General features: G+C 25.9%; 1 protein-coding gene across 1 annotated transcript, besides 2 other annotated features; it reads right to left on the reverse strand.

Moving 5' to 3' along the window:
• Nucleotides 1–9: part of a microsatellite that runs on past the window's edge.
• Nucleotides 10–73: 64 nt separating this feature from the next.
• Nucleotides 74–230: a sequence feature (AT_rich).
• On the reverse strand, nt 225–1,184 carry EDI_219050 (multidrug resistance protein, putative; the record flags this gene model as incomplete). Its single annotated transcript, XM_001741180.1, has 1 exon — nt 225–1,184. The coding sequence occupies one exon, from the start codon at nt 1,182–1,184 to the stop codon at nt 225–227; it is 960 nt and encodes a 319-aa protein (XP_001741232.1).
• Nucleotides 1,185–1,289: the final 105 nt, after the last annotated feature.

The following is a 1,289-nucleotide window of genomic DNA, read 5'->3' on the forward strand; positions in this document are numbered from 1 at the left end:
TATTTTTATAATCTTTATTGTCCATATATTTTTGATTAATTTATGGAATCTTATTCATCATAGGATCAAATTGAATATTATTATTCAAAACAATATGTTTATATGATTTTATAGTATATTATTATTACCATTTAATTATTATTATATTTACAATATGTTTAAAAGATAAAGAAATACTTTTATATCATTAAAATGAGTCACTAATTAATTAATATTTATTTGAATTAATTCATTGTTCCAAATTGTTGCATAGCAAGTGTATAATAAAATCCTTTCAATTCTATTAATTCTTGATGTGTTCCTTGTTCTACAATCTTTCCTCTCATAATAACACATATTTTATCTGCATTTTGAATAGTTGATAATCTATGTGCAATAATAATTGTTGTTCTTCCTTTTGATGCTTTGTCAAGTGCTTCTTGTACTATTTTTTCACTTTGTGTATCAAGTGCTGATGTAGCTTCATCAAGAAGTAGAATAGATGGTTTTCTAATTAATGCACGTGCAATAGCAATTCTTTGTTTCTGTCCTCCTGATAATTGACTTCCTCTATCACCTACCATTGTATTATATCCTTCTGGCATTGTTGAAATGAAATCATGTGCATTTGCCATTTTAGCAGCAATATAAATTTGTTCATTATTTACTTCAACACCTTTAGGAATACCTCTTTTAATATTATCAATAATACTTTCAGCAAATAACACTGGTTCTTGTCCAACTAATCCTATTTGATTTCTTAAGAACTGAATGTTTAAATCCTTTATATTATGTCCATCTAATAATACTTCCCCATTTGTTGGTTCATAAAATCTTTCAATTAATTGAATTGATGTTGATTTACCACATCCTGATACTCCAACTAATGCAATTGTTTTTCCTTGTTCTGCTTTAAATGAAATACCTTTTAACACTTCATTATCAACTCTTGTTGGATATCTGAAATGAACATTTTTGAATTCAATTTCACCTTTTATATCATTAATTATCTCATTATTTACTTCTTGTGATTCTATCTTAGGTATTCTATCAATAACATTATATGAATGTTTTGCTGCTTTCATTGATTTACCAATATTAGGTGTATATTCTCCATAACTTCCAACTCCTTGTGCCGTAAAAATAATTGATGACGATGCTTTCTGAAGTTTCATATAATTATCAATCAATTCTTGATAAAACATTTGACTTGTTTGTTTATAATTTAACTTCTTTGCTAAAAAATAAGTACCAAGATAAAATCCATATGCATCAACAACAAAATTTGATAAATTTGTAAGTGAATTCAC

Source organism: Entamoeba dispar, genomic scaffold (genome assembly GCF_000209125.1).
Source record: "Entamoeba dispar SAW760 scf_1105229463647 genomic scaffold, whole genome shotgun sequence".
NCBI lineage: Eukaryota > Evosea > Mastigamoebida > Endamoebidae > Entamoeba > Entamoeba dispar.